The sequence below is a fragment of the Archocentrus centrarchus genome, chromosome 20, assembly GCF_007364275.1.
Source record: "Archocentrus centrarchus isolate MPI-CPG fArcCen1 chromosome 20, fArcCen1, whole genome shotgun sequence".
NCBI classification, from domain to species: domain Eukaryota; kingdom Metazoa; phylum Chordata; class Actinopteri; order Cichliformes; family Cichlidae; genus Archocentrus; species Archocentrus centrarchus.
Window position 1 is genome coordinate 26,740,077 of NC_044365.1, and position 22,064 is coordinate 26,762,140.

The window sequence follows — 22,064 nt, forward strand, 5'->3', positions numbered from 1 at the left end:
ACTCCCAAGCTGAAAGTCATGACTTATTTAAAGTCACTCAGCCCTGTGCCAGCAATTCAACAAGAATTCCACATGGCCTGACTTTTGTAGCCTTTTAAGCTTTCTTGTACTCGCTGGGAACAATGACTTGTATTCACAATAGCCACACTGCTTCTGCATGGTTGAGTTAAAGCCGTCATGCTTTGGGGTGAGCAGTCTGATCATCATCAGGTAGATTGCACTTCTTTGTGAGTAGAGCTTTTTAGCTTTTTTTCCCTCCCCCTTAGGGTGCCTTGATAAAGAGTTGGTAGGCCTTTATAGAAGCTGGAAAGTGTAAAAAGTGATGGTAATTATACAGAAAGAGGGTGGAATACTTATGTAATTGACCTGGCTTCATGTAAAAGGGCCTTAAGGCTTCCTGCACACATGCAGACTGAGAGATGCTGCAGTGTTGATAGAGCCTTTGTAGGCAGTAACAGATATTTGTTTCTAAATAGAAAACAGGCTTTTAACTCAGACTTGAGTAAGGAAAGATATGGGAGAAAATAATTTGAATTGAATTATTTGATTGAGCCGCTCTAGTTTTTAGTATCGGAAAGATGCCTTTTAGTGTGAGTGCTTTTGCTTTACAGTAAAATAAATGGCAGGAACCTCAACAGTGGATCCATTAATGTTGTATAAATCCAACCCCAAACCTCAATGTAAGGCCATTATACAGGTTTTAGGTTTACATAGTGATAAACAGACACAAATCTAAGAATAGTGTAATCAGAATCAGGCTTAGTTTTTGGGTGGGGTGACATCTTGTATTCAACATAATCCTGGCTGTAGCTACTTTGCAGTTTCCCCTCAGTACTTTTTATTAATTATAAACATTAGCTCATTCTGGAGCTGGACCCTGTGACTGCTGCACGCCAGGCTCTCCGGCCCTAAATGAGATGGAACTAAGAGGGAGAGAAGAGAGGAGGAGAAAAAACGAACTGAGTGATGCTTGTATCTTGTTTTTCTGTGTGGGTGTCTGAGGTATGTCGGTGGGACGAGGAGTGATTGTGAGAGCCGCTGTTTTTCCATTTCTGCTCCTCCCCCTGGGATGATTGCTTGTTAGCGCTGACCTGCTCCACTGCTGGCCACCGTCAGGGCATCCTGGCAGGTTCACCTCCCGTGTGAGAAGCAGGGCTGTGGCCCAAAGTGGTCACCATGATTGTGTGCTGCCAGCATTCGTCAGGGTAGTGATTGCCAGTTGGTTAGTGTTGCATGTGTCTGTGTTTTGTCACTGTGCACTATAAAAATATGTTAATTTTAGACTAGAGGGTTGTAGTTTCAAATTTCATTTCACATTCTGTTCTCTTGTTTAATTAGCATGCTTAAAATGTACTTGAGTTGTAGAGTTTGCTTGATTTGGCTTCCTTGGCTTAAAAAAAATTCTCTCATCTCTTGAGGTAATTGGCAAATTCCACTTCTGAGCTCAATACTTGTCTGGCATTTTTTTTTTTTAATTAATAGCATATCCTGCTTTGCAGTTGTTATGACTCATTTCCTCTCTATGAAAGTAGATGCTTGAATTCAGGATGAAACAGATGATTGAAGGTTTGAAGTGAGAAGCTTTTTATGGACCAGAGTTAATATAAACAACAACTGAAAAAATGCTGCAGAAGAAGTGGAAATTTAAAGGCTGCACCAAGCAAATGTGATGAGGTTCCGTTTAAAGCACATGTAACACAACGGGGAAGTGCCGATTCTTCCATTAAGGATGTGCTGCTTTACAATCTGGACTGGTGTGATGTTACCATTGGCCCCTTCAAGTGACCGAGACCTTTTCTGTGTCTGGTGTGCACGCATTCAAAAGCTGCAAATTAGTTTAACATCTGGTCATGGGCCTGTGAAAGAGTGGGAGACTTAAAAAGAAAAGTGTGGAGGAAGGAATAAAAGATAGCGAGGAACAGAGCAGGGGAAGAGAAGTGAAAAATGATCAGCAGAGGAAAAGGGAGGAGAAGAAGAAGAAGGGAAAAAAAAATGTGGGATAGGTTTTGGCCCGCTGATGTCTCGAGCAGGAGGAAATGCTTAGCACATTTTCCGCCTCTGTGTGCATGGGGGTTATTTTTAGCTCTGAAGGGCTGATCAAACATGGTACATAAATTCCCTGAGCAGGCAAGGTAAGGGAAAAGACAGCACGCTTTATCACTTGCAGCAGGAACCCCAACCAATATGGTGACCAGGCGCGACAGCGTAGCGCATGGTTTGACTACACGGGATGTTATTCTATAGAAGCTATTAACAGCTGCGCATTTTAAAGTCTCACAGCAATCTGCTGTGAGGAAGCAGGGAGTGTTTTTACAGACCCCTGAGAGAGGGAACAGGAAAAGGTTGGGCTCTGTAGTCTCTCCTTCTGTTCAGACACTATATGTGAATGCCAAAATGGCCCAAGTTATATAGTTGACTGTAGTTCAAAATTTAAACTGTAACTCTGTGCACAAATTCCCATATGTCTCATGTGTGTCAATTTTTTTTCTGGGTTTCCAGGGTTCAAATATCACGGATACATGCACGGAGATGCTAATGCAGGGTGTCCTGCTGAAGATCTCAGCTGGGAACATACAAGAGAGGATTTTCTTCTTGTTCGACAAGCTTCTGGTCTATTGCAAGAAGAAAAATAGGTGATTTTTTTTTATTTTATTTTTTTATTCATTACTCTGATCCAAAAAGTCTACAGAGCAGAAGGTGAATTTTAAGTTCTCGTTAGGGTGTGTATTTTTATTTTTTTAAAGAGAGAATAAAGATATTGTTTGTGCTCATTCCCGTGTGTCTGTGCCCCTACAGTAGGGGCAAATAATTCACTGCATATTTGTGTGTCAGCACAACTGGATGAATAGGCTTTCATGTATAAAGCAGTTTCTTTTCTTTTTTTTTCCCCCTGTTTTGCTACTGGTTACCTTATATGGACAAACATCCAGTGGTTATAATTACTTTAGTGTAGATGCCAAAATATGCTTGTAAGTGTGACTAATTGTACACTAAGTATGAATAAACTTTCTAGGTTTACTCACAGTTTTGTTTCTCTCTGTTAAAGGCGTTTAAAAAATAGTAAGACATCCGCTGAGGGTCCTCGCTACCTGTTCAGGGGAAGAATCAGCACTGAGGTGATGGAGGTGGAAAATGTGGATGATGGCACAGGTGAGCAATGCTGTAAAAAAAGATACCACATTTACTTTGGACAAGCGCTGTTTGATTTTCATTCTCTACGCTCACTTGCCAGGACCGCTTACGGAGATCCTGGCAGGAGGAGTTTAAATATATGCCATAATAAGCCACACGGGGAAGTAGACAACAGAGTCCTTGGCGTGAACTGGTGCACAACTGTGTGATTTTACACTTGGATCGCCAATGGAAAAATAAGACTTACCTATAAACATTTTTTTAGATGTCTATAGTTACATATCCTTGGGGCAGTGCTGCTGCTGGTCCTTGGTGAACTTGAGCCCTTGTGTCTTTTGGCCTCACGTAGCCACTGATTAGCATTTATATTTGTAGAAGCCATCATTTCCTTTCCAGCAGTCCTAGATGGGCAGTAATATTGGGTGTTTTTGGTGAGGGATGGATGGGCTTGGGTCTGGATAAACAGGCGAGGCAGGCGGCAGAGCAGTAACTTGTGGGTGTTCTTCACCACAGGCGGGAGATCTCAATCTTAAATCCAGGGTGACTGGATTATTTTAGCTTGGATTCCTATGTTAACAAAGTGCCACAACTTTTTTCCCAGGCACACACTTGCTGCCTGAGGTTGAAACACACCCTCGAGGCATTCCATATAAAGGACACCACCACACCATCTATTCTTTTAGACATGATTGTAATTGGTGATTGTAATGGCTTGCTTAGAGAGGAAAGTCAGAGGCCAGCTGGGAAGACACTGGAAATGGTTCTTAAGAGATGAAAATGGTGACGGACAAAGGGTCAAAAGTTCACTTCTATTATCTGGAGGTTTTGACATTCCTAACATGTATATACTACGAGCATAGATGGTGAATCACAAGTAGCCACCAGCTCTGAGGAAGTATTCTGAGGACTCAGTAGTAAATAATGCTGATGGATAGTCCTCTTTCTGCAGTTGTTCCCTCTCTCTTATCTCATTAAAGGAGAAGAGCGATAATCAATGAACCACTCAATAGAGAGGCTGGTACTAGAGCATGGAAAAATGAGTCTGAGTCTAGCATTTGCAGTAAGACAGTGTGTAAGAAAGCAATAACTCATCGGAAGGCATGTTTTTTTTTTTTTTAATTTAGTGAATTTTTTTTTTTCCTTTATAGTAATGTTGCTGTCACTATGTCATTCAGCTTTGCTTTTCTCTGAAACAGCTCACTTGATTTGTGCCCCATGTTATTGCTGTGTTTTATGCGGTAACCCTTATTTACTGTGAACCCAACTTCCCAATAACTCTGTTTACAGTGTCGTGATCAGTGCAGCCACTGACTCATGGCTTTCCTCTTTCAAATATGAAAAAGTGGAGTAAATAAGTCCTTCCCTTGCAAAGAGCTGACTTAAAAAAAACAAAAAAAAACAAACTAGAAAGAGTCACAATTGTTTCTGTGTTTTCTTCTCCTCAGCTGACTACCACAGCAGCGGGAACATAGTGAACAACGGCTGGAAGATCCACAACACGGCAAAGAACAAGTGGTTCGTCTGCATGGCCAAGACCCCAGAGGAGAAACAGGAGTGGCTGGAGGCCATCATGAAAGAGAGGGAGCGCAGGAAAAGTAAGCGATGGTTTATCAGTGTCAGTGCTTTTATTACACTCAGGGAAAGCCAGTTACATCTGTCTTGATTTAAATAACTGAGAATATAGGCTGTGTTTGGGAAAATCGATACAAAGCAATATAACTTGAATTACTAAAAACGTGAGTAGATCCCATCTGTGGACAGTATGAGGAATCTGCGTCTAAAACTGACAGGGTTTCATGCTTAATTGCGGTATTTCCCTCAAGGAACTCACATAATGAAGGCTATACCAACTGCTAATTATCTTGTCAGATTAGAAGACATTAACCTTCTCCACCTAGTGATTGATGCCTTTAGTGTAGGAGCTAGGTGCAAAGATTATTAATGTCGTGTTACTGACAGGCTCTTTGCACCCTGTTCTGTGTAGGTCTCAGGCTCGGCATGGAGCAGGATACGTGGGTGATGGTGTCAGAGAAGGGAGAGAAGCTCTATCACCTCATGACCAAGGGTAACCTCATAAAGGACCGGAAACGCAAGCTCACCACCTTCCCCAAGTGTTTCCTGGGAAGGTAAGACTCCTTGCTGCTGACCTTGATGCTTACTTAGTGTTCAGCTGTGTGGCTTTCTCTGTGTCATGTCAGTGTAACCATTTCATCCTTGAGTAGGTCCCAAACTGTATGACTGTGCCGTTCAAAAACCAGGACTTAATGTCTGTATTCCGTGTCTGTACTTAAAAGATTTATAGGTCTTTTGTACTTATTCATGTTAAAATCATAAAGCATAAAGCTATCCAAGCTTTTGTTTTAAAACTGGCGAGGATTTGTAAAGACAACTGCTGGAAAGAAGAACGCATTTGCACTTTTTTGTTCAGGCGACTCTGTGTTATGTGTATCTGCAGTCTCAGTCATGGGAAAATGAAATCCAGCGAGATTTAGCCCATGAATCTTATTTAAGGATTATTGGTGTGGTGTCTGAGGGATGGATCGGCCATTGAATGCCAGTCATAAATCACAGGGAGATATCCCTGTGTGGCTCAGCTGAATGCCCCTTTGCTCCCTCGCCCATGTTAGATTATAGTAAGCTGTCTGCTGAGAAATCCATGAGATAACCATTGTAGAAGGTTCATTATGCCAGAGGGTGGCTGTGTGTGTGTGTGTGTGTGTGTGTTTGGGTTATCTTTAATCGTTGTCCTTGAATTTTCACAGTTAATTTGGCGCACTTTCCATATTCACTTTTGAGTCTAAACATGACCGTCTCTCCTGCACTCGCTGACAAGTGAAAATATTTACTGTGAGTGGTGCTTTGCTGAAAATCCTGTCCTTGGGCTATTTTAAGTATGCAGAAGTCGATGCCATTTGGGTATTTTGCTTTCATAATGTAAAATGCAGACGACTTGGTGTCGTGTCAGATTTCTAGGCTTTGTGTGCTTTTTATGAAGGGGGGAAAAAAAATTTTTGAATACCTCACAAGGGCACACTTTTTATTGTAGTTGGAATTCTGGAGCTCTCTTGCAGTCTACTTCAAATCAGATCAAATATTTGGGCACAGCCAGTTGTTTCTCTATTTTATGGGGAATCTCAATGATTACACTTGTAGTTGGGAACTGCAAAACTCTCCTGTCCATTCCTCACATTCAGCATGCGCTCTAGTAATGCTGCCTGTCCCATATTGTACACCGATGTGTGAAGAGGACAAAGTGTGACAGAGAAGGTGGCCAAAAGATAAGAAAAGCGACAAGCATCTGATGGTGGTATGTACGTGGTAGTGAAAAATACATTTACACAGCCATGCTGTAAAATTTAAAAGGCTTTTCCACAAGACAGCGTTGGTTGGATTTTGTTCAAGTTCTAATCCTCTCTTGACTGTTGAAATCTCTTAACAAATTTGCCTTGTAAACACCCCAGTACAATTCAGAATGAGCCATGTTTTCCATTTGTTATAAAATTTTACTTTTAGTTTTGTTTTTTTTTTACTTGTTATAATCACATTGAAAATCTCCCGAGCTTATACAGTCATGTCAAAATCCCTGTTATTTTTAAAAGCATAAATAGAAGGGGAAAAAAAAACAACCAAAAAGTCCAATTGGACATAGTTGTGGCCAAGTTACATGGCATGGTGGTTTGAAATGAGGGGTTACTTTCTCCTTTCGTCCACACAGACAACACCAGATCCCTTGCGGTCTGGAGAAGGAATGGATCTGTCAGCTGAAAAGATTAGCAGGATCAAACACTAGTCCGATGTGGTCATCTTGTTGAGTCTGTAGAGATTATATGGTGAGAAAGAAGCTCTGGGAAGCTCCCTTTTGAAAACCTACCCCTTTACACCTGGATGACCACTTGTGGGTAAGAGTATATCTCAACCCCCCCCCCCCGGTGCTTCCCCTGTCTGCGATGATTTTGGAGATGATTACATGTAGGCGTAATTGGTGAATGGAAACCAGGATCGTATGTCTCTGATGAAAACCACATTGCCTATGGCTTCAACTCAGCCCACTCCCTCCATTGTGAAATGCCTTTCCATCATTCTCTTTCCACGCCTCCCCCTTTTCTTTTTTGACTTTTCTTTTTACCGAGGGCTATTTCTGCATTGTAAACTCTGCCCCTCTAAATGTTATGATCTTATTTACGGTTCGTTTTCTGAAACAGTGTAATTCATCAAAGAAATTGTGTATGACAGCCACCTAGCCTGACATTATCATCCAATTTTAAACCTGAAACAAACAGAAAAACCATGTTTGCATTTTCTACATGTGATGGACTCTAGTGGCTGCTTATCATGACAGATGCTGGTGAAAAGCCTCTTAAGACCTCTTCTCTTTCTTTTTGACATTAGATTGGATACACCTTTAGCAGATGACAGTTATGCACCTAGATCATGAATATTGGAAAACTGAGAAACATGTGGAATTGCTTTCTTGCTGAGAGTTCTGTAAGAAGTCTTTTATCTCTTGCTATTCTCTTTCTGTTCTGTAAATATGAAGTTATAGCCAGCAGGCAGTTTGCTCAGCTTACCATAAAGGCTGCACGGGGGGGGACAGCTTGGCTGCCCCTGACTGAAGGCACAAAAAATGTATTTAGCAGTACCTCTAAAGCTCACTGATTAACACTTTCTATCTTGTTTGTTTAGTTCCATATGAAAACTTAAGTTAAAATCAACCGTTTCTTCTGACTGGCAAACCAAGTAAAAATAGAATTGAACTGAACGGACAGATTTGGATTTGGATATCTTCTGTTGGGGGAAAAGAAAAAAAGGATTATCCTTTAAAACTTTATTTACCCATTCACATACACTCAAACACATCTGCTATGTGGGGTGCTTACCTGCCATCTGGACCAGCTCGGTTCAGTATTTTGTCCAAGGGCACTTTGGCCCTGTGATCAGTGGACAATGTGCTCTACACCTGAGGCTGCCCAGGACATCAACTCTCCAATTTTCTGATTTACTCAAAAACACATAAATTGTAGCTCCATTGTGAAGTGGTTTACACGTTTGCCTAACAAGCAAAAGATCCCCAGTTTGGTCCCGGGTGGACACACTGATCCCTGTGGGGTTGTGTCAGCAAGGGCGTCTCGTCTTGAAAACTCTGCCAAATCAAACATGCAGAGCGACCCCGAGCAGCTGGACGTAGCTTTTACTTAAAAAGCCCAAATATAAAAGTCTTAATGTTAAATGGCAAAAAAAGAAAAGAGAAAAATTTGTTTAGAAACTAATGACTAATAGCTTTGCTCTAAAATTACCTACATGTATTGAGTCTGCAATGAGCCGCGGTGTCTGATTGGCTCAGTTTCTCTCAGATTCAAATATAGATTTCAGCTGTTAAACTGGTTTACTCAGGCGACTAACTGGGAGAACTCAATTGTCAACATTTTTTTTTTTTTAGAGAGTTTCTCCGTACAGAGGTCGTTATAGGTTTGTGTTTTCAAACTGAGGTTTAATTTGGAGAGAAAAGACGTCAACAGTCGGTGGTTTGAGAGCGTGACGGGCTGGCAGTGGGGTGTTCAGTGAGCTGTTTCTATAAAAGCTGTTTTAAAAATGCTGCTTTTTGGTTCGTTTTTAACACTGACACCAGTTGCCCCCATCGTGGCCTGGAAGTGAGTTCCACAGAATTCCAGACGTGCTGCTGGCTGTGTAAGTTTGACTTTTGCGGACAGACAGGACATCAAGGATGTAATCAGATCGACTGCTGCTGCATTGCCTGTTTGTGTTGCTCTCTGTCTTTTATTGAGTCACTAAATTACAAAGAATTATCCCATTAAGTTCATTTGGGCCAGAACATCAGATGCTGTGTACGGTGCTTTAGCGGTTGGTTTGTTTTTTCCCTTTCCCGTTTTAAGTGGTGCAGAGAGGGGGAGGGGGGGGAAAAAAACCTCGCAATTTCTGTCAAAAAATTCCCAAGCTCGAGTCAAATCCTCTGTTATTGATATTGTTATATTGTGTGTCTAAATTAAATAAAGTTAAATGAGAAAAAAAAGCAAGAACTAAACCCTGCTGGTTGTTTTAACAAACAAACCTGGGCCTTGACAATAAATAAATCATTCCCCTTTGCCAGTGCAGTGTTTGTTGCCATAGTCACGTTGATTTAGAGTAAATGCAGTTTGTAGAAAGTTATAAAGACCGTTTCTTCTCTTCTGTCTCCAATGATCACAAACATCGCCCTTTATGAAGTGAGGAAATTTCCCATGGGTTTTTTTGTTCTATTGCCTACAATTGAGCCACATATGCTGTTGTGCCAGTTCTGCATTTTGTGTGTTGTCCCTCCTCCCGCTAGTGAGTTTGTGTCCTGGCTGATGGAAATTGGTGAAACGGGCAACCCAGAGGAAGGGGTTCACCTGGGTCAAGCTCTGCTGGAGAATGGCATCATCCACCACGGTTAGTTCTTCATTTTATCTCTTTTCTTCTTCTCCCACTCAGACCTGCTTTATCATCCTTTGCTGTCCCACATATTAAATCAAATCTGCCATAGTATAATTTACTTTGTGCTGCACAGTGTAGAGCATGCAAATGCCTGCCATTCCCTGACCTAACCACCAGACATGTCTGAAGAATGCTCTTCAGTGCTTTCACTTTCTGGCTGAAGTCTAGGAAGTAGATGTGGCTCTCTTATTTATTTTTTAGCAGATGTCCCATTTAAACACTACTTTGACACTATGTTTAGGTAAGGGATTACAAATATTAATCTCTTCTTGCCTTAGTGTTTGTGTTATATTTTCTCAGCTGCCGTTCTGTGGCTTTGGGTAACAAGTGTGCGTGTAGTGCATGAGGCTTTAAGCTGGCCAACGCTCTGCATTCACACTAAATGGCGCATACAGCTCTGCATGTAATTTTTTTTTTTTTTTCCTCAAAAGCATAGGGCCCCAAGTCAAGTTGTATCTTAAATCACTCAGGGGCACTTTATTGCTTCCTCACTGAGAAATGAGATTGGGCTTTAGAGCTGTTCCTGACAGAGAGGAATAACTCAGAGCCCCTCTGAGCTCTCCCTCACAGTGCAGTTAGCAGTCCCCATGTGAAAAATGATAGAATATCTTTTCATAAAAAAACCTTTAATGGAACCTGCTCAGCTGCAGCCAGAAATACAGAGCCAACTTTTATTACTGCTGGAGGGTCTACACAAAGTCCCCTAAAGCAAGAAAAGCAGGAAGCTCTGAGCAGCTGTGTTATCTGTGACCACTCTGTGTGGTGCTCAAGTCTTCCTCTCGTCTGGAGAGCTTGTTTCTCTGTGCAGCCCTGCTTGGCTTCAGTATGTTTTTTTTTTTAAACTTCTTACACTCACATTTAAAGCAAAACTGAATAATGCTCCCCAGGGGGGAGGTTGAGACTTTTTCACTCATTTCTTCTGTCATTCTGAGACATGAATATGTGGCACTTCTTTAGTCACAGACAAACACCAGTTCAAACCTGAGCCTGTACTCTACCGTTTTCGCTACGACGATGGCACCTACCATCCGAGAAGTGACATGCACGATGTTATATCCAAGGTAACGGTGCTGCTGTGGAAACTAAGTCAATTACAATCACATTTTAGACAAATTCAAACAACTCAAACACTCTCTCCTGTTTTTCACAGGGTGTTCGGCTGTTCTGCCGTCTTCACAGCCTCTTCACTCCCGTCATCAGGTGGGCAGTCATTTTCTTTTCCACTCCGTTGCAGCCAAGCCAGGTGGGGCATGAATGTAGTTTCGCGTCTGGTCTTTGTGCCTAAAAATAACCCCCCGCCACAAACTAACCAGAGTGAAGGAGAGGGATATCACGGTGAACTATGAGCTCGTTGTTTTTGAGGCCTTGTGAGGAGTTGGCACAGATGGTGACAGGCTCCTGTGGGTGATTGAGCATGTCTGGTTCTATCTGCTTTCTAACCTCAAACATGGTCTTGATCAACACGGTAAAGAGCACAGGCAATTTCCTTTGGATGCATCTCTACACCTCGCTTAAGTCACATGGCCTAGTCCATTAATCATAGCTCACTAGTGCCTCGTTTTTGTCTCAATAAACAAGTCTTAACACATTTCATTGAAAGTGACTGACAGCACATTGATTTTGTTTCGAAAGGCACATCACAAAGCCATTCCTGTTTCAAAATGACACACAGTGTGATGCAAAATAGTAATTAAACTTAGAAAATGAACATGATGGCCTGGGAATATGAGTAATGAAACTAAAGTGATTTCTCTCAGTATCTTACAATAGGGAAATTACTGGAAACCTGCCAAAGAAGAATCATCCAGCATAGGCTACCCATGAAGTAGTCACTTGAACAGGTGTTTTTTTGAGCAGTTTTGCCCACAAGTAATGAAAAATGTCTATTGGAGTGTACAAGTACTAGAAAAATCAGGGCCTGTTATATCTTAAAGACCTCACAGTACCAGATTATCCCAATAGAGAACTGTTCTCTCAGACTGCAGGCTTACTAGAATTTCTAGAAGTACAATGGAAGGCAGAACTTCAAACTTTCCTTTCTGATAAAGCTTAGAGTTAGGGCTGGATCAGGTGACCCTGAGCTGTAACTTATTTATGCTGTTATAGGCTCAGGCTGCTGGGGAACTTGATGCATTGAGCACTTCTTCCTACGAGTTTATACAACACTACTGCATGTCATTAAATTTTGTCTTCTGTCTTCCATATTCTGCATTTTATCCTATCTTCCTATGCTTTTCTTTTTTCATTTTCTTCCTTTCTCTTCTCTTTTGCCTTACCCCCATCTGGTCCCAGCGACCTGCTGCTCCTTCTTGAGCCTGGTCCTGCTTGAGGTTTCTTCCTGTTAAAAGGAAGTCTTTCCTTCCCGCTGTTGCCTAATGCATGCTCATAGGAGATAATCTGATTGTTGGAGTTTGTCTAATACTGTAGGGTCGTTGCCTTATAAAACAGCTTGCAGTGACTGTTGTTGTGATTTGGTGTTATATAAATAAAACTGAATTGAATCTAATTGAATGGCCTGCTTTGATTTTTGTTTCTGATAATCTAACTTTAATTCTATTGCAGCCTGATAATGTATCTTACTGCAAAGCACAACATCAAAGTTGGTGTTTATACTGATTTCAAATGGCTTGAATAAAAGCTTTAATTTCACACCTATAAAACTGTGCCTTAGCTAGTGGGGGCACGCGGGTCCTTCATGTGTCCAAGCTTAGAGGCTTTTTTGGTTGCATTAACTACTAAAAAGCTCAAAGGGTGAATTGGTGTGTGTATATGTTTGGATTGTCAGCATTCAGTCCATTGGGGTTTTTGTGTTGAAGCCAAAACTCTTGATGTAAAAACTCCTTTTGGTGAACTGGAGTTGTGTATGTTGTTAGCTCGCATATCTGCACAGTGCAGTCTCAGTGAGAAGCCAGCACAATGCATCAACAGGGCCTGGGAATGCCAGAGTTTAATTGGAGCAACCAGCCCCTGCCTAATTAGGTGGAATTTCCTGGCAGAGTGAGAGAGATGAGGCAAGGGGGGGTGGGGGGTGGGGCATATACTGTGCAGCCCCCACATCCCTCCGTGGCTTCTTTGCCCCCCCCACCCCTACTTAAGCCCCTGCTTCCCTTACAAGAAATCTGTGAATCCAGCCACTCCAGGAGACCTCACTGCATGCCCACTGCAAGCTTATGCTGTGTGCACACTGTTAAGTGTTAAAACAGATAATGAGAACATTTTCTATCATGTGCACAAGGTCAATGCAGCAAAGGCTACTCCTAAATTATGGTCATATAGGATAAAAAAAATGGGTCCCCCAGAAGCTCAATGTTTACGGATGTATGGGTAGGATTTTCAGAATAACAAACAGTATGGAAAACTGCTTGAGTAATTTATCAGTACTGAGCAGTGGATTAAAGTTTGAACTTTCAGCATCCTCTGTGTAATTTATTCTAAAGAATACTTTGAAAATACAACAGTTGCATACATCTTTGCTCACAAAATGTCAAGGCAAACTTTGTCTTTGGACAGCAAGTTAAAAACCACCTCTCTGACCTTTCCCTCTGTTAGTCCTCAAACTGCTGTTTCCTTATCCTCAACATATGGCTGCCCAATGGACCGCTGTTTACTCCCCATTTTTCACTCTGACAGCCTCAGTTTGCACCAGCCGCTGAAGCCCAAATCTCCCTGGCTCTAGTATCCTATTCGGGGGGAAATGCAGGGTGGCTCTTGGTTCCTCTGGTCAGAGTGGTTTATGCATGGTGTGACACGACTTCCAATTCTACTGTCCTCATCCGGGATCAGTGCAGGCTGTCAAATACAGTTATGTAACAAGAGGTTTCAGAATGGCTGAAACAGGGCTGCACTTGGCCTCTAACAATTCACATTCTGAAGCGTACTAGGCATCTGAAATTGGACTTTAACTTGGCCCACAAGTCTTATTTGACTTGTCTGAACTGTGTATGCTAGAAAGGCGTGCGTATGTTTAGTTTTGTGTGTGCGTGTGTAAGTGTTTGCATGTGCTGGAAGCGGTGGAGTGGTGTAAGTCATGGTGGTTCTGGACTTTCCCGGCCCTGCCGCTCCAGCCCCCTGTGTGTCCCCGGGGAGGCCTCCGTGTTCATGGGAAAGTCACGGCTCCATTTCAAACAGCATTCTCGGGGTCTGGCAAAGTGTGGCTGCATGGGTAACACTGAGAAAAGCAACCCCATACTGACATGGAGCACCCCAAGGCCAAACACCAGCCAGTACTTGAAAAGAGGCCACGTCTTGCTGACACTGGGAATTGTTATCCCTCCTTTAGGAATTGTATTTAAATAGACCAAGCAATTACTCCTCATAGCTTAAACAAATAGTAAAATTAAAAATGCCAAGAATTTTGTTTCCCAGATCCTTCTATTGATGATTTCTGCTTTTGTGCCCATCCAGGGATAAAGACTATCATTTACGGACCTACAAATCAGTGGTCATGGCTAATAAGCTGATAGACTGGCTCATAGCGCAGGTAAGCCCTTTTGCTGCTCCATAAATATTATTTTTTGGAGACTTTCTGATGTGAACATATGTTTATTTTATCCAAACACATCTTTTCAACAATATAAGTTGAATTTTTCCAATTTGTATATGTAAAAAAATTTTGATGGAGCCAAATGTTAAGTTAATCTGTTATTATTCTGAACACTAGTTGTTTTGTTTTGGTTTTCTTGTCATTCAATTTGGATACTTTCATACAGTTAGTTATGTGTTTCTAAAGATACCCCATGTTGTTGCATATTGAAACCAGACCCCCCCTCCCTTTAAAACATAGAGAAGTCTACCGGTTGTCATCATTACAGGTCAGTCACTTCAAATGTGCAGCAAAAAAATGAAACCATCAGACTTGAAGCTCTCAAAGGAGCCTTGAAAAAAAAATGAAGAAAGAAAAGCAGAATTGATTGGACAGCTAAGCTTTATTGACTTTGACAGGAAGTTCTGAGGGTGACAGATTGATAGTCTTGTTCAGGATAACAACAAAGGAATGAAACGTATATGGTGACCAGCAACCACAGAATCACTGGCAGACATTACATGCATGTGTCCGTGGAGAAGTGCATATGTGTGTTTGTGGTAGTCCATATGAATGCGTTTGAGTCGGTGCAGTGGAGTAGCTCTCACTTCTTCAGTGGGCCTTCAAGAGTTGTCACACTATACTGTCTAGACATGATTTTGGCTCTGTTTAAGATGGAGCATGGAGTGGCTCTGCTGGCCTCAGGGCTTTTGGATGCAAGAACAAAGGAAGGGTGTGAATGTGACATTTTGACTGCACTCTAAACACACAATGTCCTTTGTTCTGTTTTCTCTCATCCTCCTTTGCTTTATTTTTTCCCTTTATTGACTCATTTACTCTATCCACTCTTCATCCTTGCATCTGTCTTATTTCTACTGTGCGTCCACTCTTCTGGTGCAGGGGGACTGCAGAACGAGGGAGGAAGCGGTGATCTTGGGGGTCGAGCTGTGCGACAATGGCTTCATGCATCACGGTACAGCACTTTTCACTGCTGAGAATTTAAGCAGAACAAAGAAAAAGAAAAGGGGGGGGGGGGGTCTGATGCTGCTGAACCATAGAATCCTCTCCGTCACTGAGTAAATGAGAGATGAATGCTTTGGTGAAACCACGCAGAGGGCGCCTGGTATTTAGCATCCTGTTTTAGAACACAACCACTCTTGTTCTCTTTCCATTTCTACTTAACGTCCCTCTGACATGCTACACGAATAGAACTTTTTTCCAATCCAGTGAATAAGTGCATACCATCATTAATTCCATGTATGCCTGAGCGCATATATGCACTGTATATGTCTTAAGTAACCAAGAGTTGTGGGTAAATGCGAGAAAACTGTTTATCTGTAAGTGCAAAACAGACAGTGGCCATGGTTACAGTTTTGTTTATGAGAGTCGGATTTGTTTTTAACTGCGCGTCTCCCCCGTGCCAAAGTCCACATCATACACACTACAGTATGAATCACAGCGTATCACCTCGGACCCCATGATGTAACTGCTTCAAACTACCCACAGTTTAATCCTCATGCTACAAATTACCAGCACATCTCCAGAACATAACAGCCCCAGCCATCAAACTTCCTGTCACTTCCACAGCCTACAGGGTAATTTCACCATTCGTGCCTGTAAGTTATTTGGCCTGACGATGTAGCTATTAAAACTATTGACGCTATATCTGATCTTGAGAGGAATGAAGTGAGGAAATGTGAGAAGGAAACTCTGTTTTTCCCCTCAGGGCTATTTTTTAGTTTAAAATTGCAGTCGTGGTGGATATGTTATGTTGCTCCTGAGACTGGGTTCGTTCTAAAGTCTTATTTTTTGTCCGGCATGGAAAGTGGGGTCTGCCTTTTTGTCAAAGTGTCTATTTGAACATTTGGCATGCAATACTACTGCAGTCACACTTAGATGGGTTTAAACTTCTTAATGTAATGCAAAATGAGTTTTTGCTAAATTTAACACGTTTTGCTTCTGCACAGACCCGCACACTGACAGTTTATAGAGTTTCTACTCCCTCGAAAATGGTCTGTCCAACATTTAAATCCCCCTTTAGTGACAATTCTCATATTCAGCTACAATAAAAAAAAAGAAAATTACTATTAGCGAAGGAAAAGCCTTACAATAAAAGAGAACACCAGGTTACCCTGCCTGAGATCTCCACCGAAGAAGTTAGAAAAGGCCCCGTTGCCTCAGTGTACAAATTGACAATTAGGAACTTCTATTATTAATTTTAAGCAGTTGTTCTTGCAGATATAGGTAGGAACCAGATTACAAAGGGGCTTTAAAAGTCTTAAAATCAGTTCTAAAATTCACATTCAGGTTGTGAAGTGCAGCTTTTAAACTGTACTTTGCATTAGTGCCTAAACCTTTGGACTCTTCAGTTGCCCTTTTCATACGTGACTTTGTTGTCGTCTGCCTCAGTGCTGGAGAAGAGCGAATTCAAGGATGAACCCCTGCTGTTCCGCTTCTTTGCTGATGAGGAGATGGAGGGTTCCAACACCAAATACAAACCTATGAAGCATGACCTGAAAATACTTGAAAATGTCATCTCCAAGTCTCTCTTGGTGAGTGCTCCTTGGTGGATTATTGATCGATTATCTCTGACGCTGACTGATCTGCTAAGGTTTGCTAAACTTTCACAACTTGGAGAAAGTGAAAGCACTGCAAATCATTATGCAGCACGCAGCTGTGAGAAGTAAAAGTATTAACACTGCAAAAGTCCATTTTATAGCTCGGTAAGCAAGAAGAGCATTCTTTTTTCCTCTTTTTTGCAGACGAGTGAGCAGACAGAACCGTGTGTGCTATCTGTCTGCAACAGTATCTTCTTCTGGTGTGTCCGTGTTTGTGCTTGGTCTGCTCGCTTGGGATTTTGCTGATACGAGACATGTTGTTTTCCAGATAAGGCCCAGTGATGGAGGCTATGGCTTTACCCTGGAAGAGAGGAACCGTGTCCCCATAATCAAATTTGTGGAGAAGGGCTCCCCAGCTGAGGTGACAACACACACACACAAAGATGTGCAAAAAAAAAAAAAAACAATCATGAAGTTTCTTCTCTAATTCTCTGATTTTTTTTTTTTTTGCATGCTCTAGCATGTTTATGCAAAAAAGTGCACACCAAGCAGAAGGCTCTCCTCGAGTTGCTCCTCATTTATCAGATCAGAGGTTACGTAGAATAGGAAGGAACACCGCTAATGTGATTGCTTTGATTTTATTTTCCAAGATGAAAGTAACAGCGGAGCTGTTGCAGATGTACCAGTCAGTAGAAGTCCTTTGTTATTAAAATATGATTCAGTCATTAGTCACAAAAACTATAAACCTCTGACTGTTTGCCCTTCCTTTAAACCTGCTTTATTGTGATGTGGCACTAATGCCACCATTAGCATATTTATACATATAGATCATAAAGAATGGTGACATGTTTTTGAGGTCTCTGTTGCTTTTTTGTTTCTGTTTTTTTTTTTTTTAGCTTTGATCTGCTATTTGAAAATGACACAGGAGAGTTTGAAGGCAAATGTGATCAGTTTGAGCGCATGATCTTTGATTCCCTCCAGTCCTAAAGTAGCACTGAAGGAGACTTGAAGGTCTGGCTTGCATTGAGAATAGCATTTTGTGTGTGTGATGTCTTTGAAAAATAAAATCCTCAACAGGATCCAGCTGCGTGCTGACAGACAAGTTATCCCGTGTTGCCTCCTAATACTGTGGAGTGTGTATGCTTTTCATTGTGATTTGAACATTTCATTGTGATTCTGCGTCACATTAAGTCCGAATGTGTGACTTAATCCTTTTCTGTAATTTATTATTTCTCTTGTTCTCCATATTCTGTTTTAAGATGGCTGGCCTGGAAGTTGGGAAGAAGTTGTTTGCCATAAATGGAGACCTGGTGTTCCTCAGGCCTTTCTCTGAAGTTGAAGTCCTCCTCAAACAATGTTTCAACAGCAAAGGACCCCTCCGAGTGCTGGTCAGCACCAAACCTAGAGAGTAAGTCAACGTATGTGTAATGTGTGTATGCACACGCACTGTCAATATCATCTCATTGTCTGCATGTAGCAGCTCAGCAATTTACTCTTTCCTCTCATTTCCAGGACGATAAAGATTCCAGACTCGGCTGATGGTTTAGGTTTCCAGATCCGTGGATTTGGTCCTTCTGTGGTCCATGCTGTTGGGAGAGGTAAGAGATTGCAGTTTCCACCACTTGAGCCGTCTGGCCTCATCAGCAAAAGTCTTTCCATCACCTCTTTGTTATTGTGGCACAGCTGGTGAGCAGCTGCTACACCAGTCTTTGGGGGTATGCGTGACTTGGCTGCAGTGTGACGTGAATACAATGATTTCCATGCACCTACTCACATTTTTCTTAGCGGTTCGATTACCCTGTTTGATAGGAAAGCACTCTGCATTTTGTGGTCTAAACTCATCACTGCTCTTACCTAACACAGCATATTTAGTAGCACTGCTATCAGGGCTGGCATGAGGTAGGGTTCAATCAAAAAACAATCCATCTCCATCTCAAGGGAATTGAATCCTTTTTTTTTCCTTTCCCCCTTAAGCAATCTAAGTGGGGATAGCAGAGTATGTGCTTGCGTGTCAGCGTGCACGTGTGCATCTGCATGTGTTGACTTGATGATGTGGTTGCTTGGGAACCTGCTGTGTGTTTAAGTGGACGCTACAATCCCCACTGACAAAGCTCAAAATATAGGAGGTGTCTAATCCCTTGGATTGTCATAATAGCCTCTGTTCCCTGGTGACTGAGGTCAACAGGAGCTGGTAATACCAATTAGAGATGAAGAAACTGAGGCACAGAAAAAAGAGCTGTTGCACAGAAAGCTCCATCGTGAAATTAATTGTGCACAGCAGTTCAGTATATTGGCACTGTTGCTTGAGACAGGTGTTACACAGTTTCTGAAATAAGTTTTATGACATCTTTTTTAGCCAAGATAGCAACACACTTGGTCCTCTATTTTGGAAAAGCCAGAGGATGGTCTGTCATAATATTTTAAAAAGATACTTGAGTGATTTATTTATCTTTAGCATCACCCCAGTAATTGTTCCCTTGTTAAATCATGAATTAACTGCGATTAATCAAATTTTTTTTTTGGAAAGCTGAGTTCAATTTAACTAGCCATACCCAGGCCGGATTATTGCCGGTCCTGTTGAATCAAGAACTCACTTAAATAGAACCTGTCTGACAAAGTGAAGTAGGCTAAAAGATCTCAAAAAGCAGCACATCAGGCCACAATCTAAAGAAATAGCTGAGAAACAAAGTCAATAACATCTATCAGTCTGGAGAGGGTTACAAAGTCATTTCTAAGGCTTTTGGACTTCAGCAAACCACAGTGAGACCCAATATCCACAAATGGAAAAAAACTTAGAACAGTGGAGTGGCCAGCCGAACAAAATTACTCCAAGAGCTCATCAATGACTTATCCAGGAGGTCACAAAAGAACCCAGAACATCTAAAGAACTGCAGGCCACACTTGCCTCAGTTAAGGTCAGAGTTCATGTCAGTAAGAATTTATGCCCACTGACGGCAAAAATGGCATCCATAGCAGAGTTAAGAGGAGAAAAACACTGCTTACCCAAAGGCTCATCTCATTTGCCAGAGAACATCTTGATGATCCCCAAAACTTTTAGGAAAATATTCTATAGACAAAAGCTGAACTTTTTGGAAGGTTTGAGTCACAACATTTCAAAAAAAGAACATCACACCAACAGTCAAAAATGGTGGTGGTAGTGTGATGGTCTGAGGCTGCTTTGCTGCTTCAGGACCTGGACGACTTGCCATAATTGATGGAACCATGAATTCTGTTCTCTACCAGAGAATGTCCGCCCATCAGTTTGTACCCTGAAGCTCAAGAGCACTTGGGTTATGAAGCAGGACAATGATCCAAAACACAGCAGCAAGTCCGCCTCTAAATGGCTCAAAACAAAAAAAAAAAAAAAAAAAAAAAAAATGAAGGTTTTGGAGTGGCCTAGTCAAAGTCCAGACTTAAATCCAATTGAGATGTTTTGGCATGATCTTAAACAGGCCATTCATGCTTGAAAAGCCTTCAGTGTGGCTGAATGAAAACAATTCTACAATGAATAGTGGGCCAAAAGTCCTCCACAGTGATGTGAAAGACTCATCGCCAATTTTGCTTAATTGCACGTCTTGGTACCAAGGGTGTCTCAACCAGTTTTTAGGTTTAGGGGGCAATTACTTTTTCACATAGGCCTGGTAGGTTTGGATAACTTTTATTTTCCTAAATTAAATCATTTAAAATATGAACTAATATTAAAATTTGTTTGTTCTGAAACATTTAATTGTGACAGATATGCAAAAAAAATTATATCAGGAAGGGGGCAAATACTTCTTCACAGTACATTCATGCCCATGATAAGTATATGTAAATGTCCACTACTGTAGAAATACAGTTATCTGGGTGGATGTGTGTTGTTGTATTGGTTGGTATTTCTTTGTGTTATCGGGACTGTTCACCCTAAAATAAATTAAGCATGTCGAAAAGTGCCTCTTGTCTTGAATGTAATGTATTTAGAAAGCAACAACCTTATGGAGCTCCATAATACAACTGTATATGTCCAGAAAATCATCTTGCACTGTTAGCTAGTTGGCGCTGATGAATTCTCCTTGCACTGGCTGAAAATTGTTTGGTGGTTTAGCCAAGCTGCTGACTACTGAGGGTTCAACTTTTAACCATCACGAGTACACCATCTGGGTACTTGAGTTGCAGTTCATTTAGCTGCCCCCATTGTCAGTGTGAACACACTTATGTGCTCAAATTAGTGAGTGATAGTATTGAAGGATGCTATGTCAGAGGCAGTTAACATAGTAAACAATGAACCTGCTAAACACTAGTCTGTTATCACTGTTGCTGTGAGCTTGTTTTTTTGTTTTTTTTTCCTGAAGGAAAACCCCACCTGAGACTGGCTGCTTAGAGAGCTATTGATTGATGTTTTATCATCCATTAGCAATACATGCTTATCCTTTTAGAGAATCCCAAGGGCACTGGGGTCAATCCCAGGTGACAGAGGTCCAAAGGCCTTTCTCAGAAGATGTTGAAACTCTTGCAGAAAACCCACACAGGCATGGAGAAAACATAAAAATGTTAGATACTTGTGTTTTGCACAGTGCTCATTTATACTATATTGCTCAATATGCTTTTTTATGTATTTTTTTAGACTCTTTGCTCTATTATTAACTAGAATATCCTTGTATGTTGTTGATATATTTAAGTTCAGATAAAGCAGAAGCGAAAGTACATCTGAATGCTTCCATCCTTGCAATCCTTGGCCAAATGGTTGCAGATTCCTTACATTACAGTGTGAGGTTTTCATGATGTATTTTTAAGGAGCTATGAAAACAAATGGGAGGAATATTTAGTCTGCTTTGCACTTCCTACTGATAGCTGTAAACCTTGAAGTTCTCCTATGGTCTGAATCACATCCCTCAGAGGCCTTCGTCTACCCCAGATAAACAACTTCCCTCCTCTCTGCACCACACTCTCCCTCTCAAACTCCTCCTGAGCTGCCAAAACAGGAAACAGTCTTGTAAATACAAAGCAAAAAAAAAAAAACAAACAATGTTGTTCAATCCAATTTTGTGTACAGGATGTGTAAGAAATGACAATTATTTTTTTAGGATGTGCTCATGTTTTTTCATCCTGTTTGAGCATGCACCTGCAAGATAACGTGCGGTAGCTATTGCCCTTGACACCCTTCCCTTCTGTCTTTCTGTCTCACGCCAGGCACAGTGGCAGCAACTGCCGGTCTCCACCCAGGCCAGTGCATCATAAAGGTGAACGGTATCAATGTGAGCAAGGAGAGCCATGCCAGCGTCATTGCTCATGTCACGGCGTGCAGGAAGTATCGGCGACCCACGCAGGTGAGACAGGAGGAAGGGAAAAGCAAAAAAGGGATAAACTGCAGAGTAAACCCAACCAGACACTTTCATTTGTCA

The 22,064-nt window shown here is 41.6% G+C and overlaps 1 protein-coding gene across 1 annotated transcript in view; it reads left to right on the forward strand.

Annotated features, from left to right (window-relative positions):
* The window catches only part of prex2 (phosphatidylinositol-3,4,5-trisphosphate-dependent Rac exchange factor 2), an 89,601-nt gene that overhangs the window by 22,254 nt on the left and 45,283 nt on the right, over positions 1 to 22,064 (forward strand). Inside the window, 14 exon segments of the mRNA XM_030757063.1 lie at positions 2,500 to 2,633; positions 3,047 to 3,150; positions 4,578 to 4,727; positions 5,117 to 5,258; positions 9,458 to 9,558; positions 10,561 to 10,664; positions 10,754 to 10,803; positions 14,008 to 14,083; positions 15,026 to 15,098; positions 16,535 to 16,677; positions 17,012 to 17,104; positions 17,943 to 18,091; positions 18,196 to 18,281; positions 21,853 to 21,989. Of these exon segments, the coding sequence (XP_030612923.1) occupies positions 2,500 to 2,633; positions 3,047 to 3,150; positions 4,578 to 4,727; positions 5,117 to 5,258; positions 9,458 to 9,558; positions 10,561 to 10,664; positions 10,754 to 10,803; positions 14,008 to 14,083; positions 15,026 to 15,098; positions 16,535 to 16,677; positions 17,012 to 17,104; positions 17,943 to 18,091; positions 18,196 to 18,281; positions 21,853 to 21,989 (1,542 nt within the window).